Source organism: Teleopsis dalmanni, chromosome 2, assembly GCF_002237135.1.
Source record: "Teleopsis dalmanni isolate 2A chromosome 2, ASM223713v2, whole genome shotgun sequence".
NCBI lineage: Eukaryota > Metazoa > Arthropoda > Insecta > Diptera > Diopsidae > Teleopsis > Teleopsis dalmanni.
Window position 1 is genome coordinate 232,725,844 of NC_051847.1, and position 2,070 is coordinate 232,727,913.

The window sequence follows — 2,070 nt, forward strand, 5'->3', positions numbered from 1 at the left end:
TAGGGCCGACACCTGCATTTATCAATGCACCTGCCATTGGAAATGAACATACTCAATCTTCTTCCCATAATTACAAAGAATGTGCTATAAAAGTGGCTTATTTATTAATTGAGGGGGATTCTTTTTTCTTTTCTGTTCACGCACACTTTCGTCGAAAAGGCAAAAAATAAATATTAATAATTCTTTATTAAGTGTAAAATCGTCTAATATTTAATAAATATTTAGTCAATTTTTTCGTAATTAATTAGAAACTACAATTAAATCCTCTAAAAATATAACTTTTCAACCAAACCAATCGGTCCAACGCCTTTTTCTGCCGTATATTTTTAAATCGTACATTATTCCAGAGCTGCGTTTACTTCTAATTCTAATTACAACATGAGACCTATTTACTCCTCCGGATACTATTTTGGGTTTTAATTTCCTGAATGGTGACATTTGGAGATCCTTTAACTCTATTCGTGTTATACGATACTTTTTGCTCTCATGACGGTTATTCTAAAAAAACATAATTAATTAAAAGAATAAACACTTTGTTTTTCAGTACTTGAAAGTATGAATAGTATTTGTTGAGACCATTCCTGTGAGCGACAGGCCATATAAGTCTTTTATGTAGCAATAGCTTATCTGTTGGAGACCTAATACCCCAGCTTTGATCACCTCCAAGTACAACCAATCCCGCAAGAATATATGCTAATACAAAAATAAAAGCAATCCACACTTTCATATTTTAGTTGTCCGACCAACCTTACACATCACGCAATTGAAACTTCCAATATATCTTGCTATAACTTTTATATAAAATATTTACCACAGTCCAATTAATTGATTTTTCATGCATTAAAACTTCTAAATTGATTCTTTTCGCTTTATTCAAAAAAGTGATATATATTAAGTATATTGGTATGTAGGTATGACTTACTTGCTTTTAAATGTACATACTGTAATTATTACGATTCTGAAGTTGTGTCACAAATTTATTGTTGTGACTCATTATTAAAACGAACTAATTCGCAACTTCTGTAGAATGTTTTTCTTACTGAATGCTAAACAAAGTTCGAAGATGTGAATATCATCATCAGCGGAGTTATATTAGTACATGAAATTTAATGCATCAGCATTCAAATCTTATTCAACCTTCCAGCATTTTAATTTTGAAGTATGATTCATTAGGCGGTTTGCTCTCATATACGATGTTCGAACATTATATAGTGTTCGAACGTTTGGGTCATGTATATTTCTGTAAAACAGAAAATTAAATGATACCCTAAATAAATTTGCTTAAATATATTTTAATAGTTCTAGCATTTTGGAGCACTTCACACTCCAAAACTTTGAAGTACTAATTATAATCTATCGAGACTCGAATCTATCGAGCTCATCTTCCCGATGAGTACTCTTTGGTGTTCATAAAACAATTTGATTTAGAGGAAGAATGCATTACAACTAAGTTGAGGAATTGATAGCAATAATTAGATTATAAATTGTATTTATTATTATTGTTATGTTATTATTGTAAATTAGAAAATAGTTATTTCGCAGTAAATTTCTATTATAAAAAAATGAAAAGAGAAAAAAAATTACATTTTTCACTTGATAATGTACTGTTATTAAAATAATTGGAAAGCAGTGTTTGGAAGATTTCATTTTTATACTGAAGGATCAATGGCATTCTTTTTTGATTTCAATTGTCTATTCAAATGTATAGAAGGGACTCAATTTTTACAATTAATAGACTTCTTGTTTTTGTAACTTGCTTGGCCTGAAAATGTGTGGCAGCTTTTCAGTAGTCCTCTATCTTGCTCACATCATGATAAGAAATTGTTCTTACAGTAGTAGGAGCTAAACACGGAATTCTTCCGGTATTCAGTAGGTTTTTCTATAAGTTTAAAAGGTTTTAAAATGTCCCACTTTTCTTCCAAAGGAAATTTGTTTTCGGTTTTGACTCATTTTTATATTTTATAAAGCAAAAATTTACCTTTCCATTTTAACACACAACTGTAAACGGATACCTTTTAACTAAAAACTTAATACATGTAAATCCTCTTTTAAAAAATCTACAAGATCTAC

The 2,070-nt window shown here is 29.6% G+C and overlaps 1 protein-coding gene across 1 annotated transcript; it reads right to left on the reverse strand.

Moving 5' to 3' along the window:
- Positions 1 to 262: 262 nt before the first annotated feature.
- Positions 263 to 755, reverse strand: LOC119677385. The gene is made up of 2 exons (XM_038088707.1): positions 548 to 755; positions 263 to 498 (listed from the first exon to the last, which is right to left on the reverse strand). The coding sequence occupies exons 1-2, from the start codon at positions 725 to 727 to the stop codon at positions 283 to 285; spliced, it is 396 nt and encodes a 131-aa protein (XP_037944635.1). The 5' UTR covers positions 728 to 755; the 3' UTR covers positions 263 to 282.
- Positions 756 to 2,070: the final 1,315 nt, after the last annotated feature.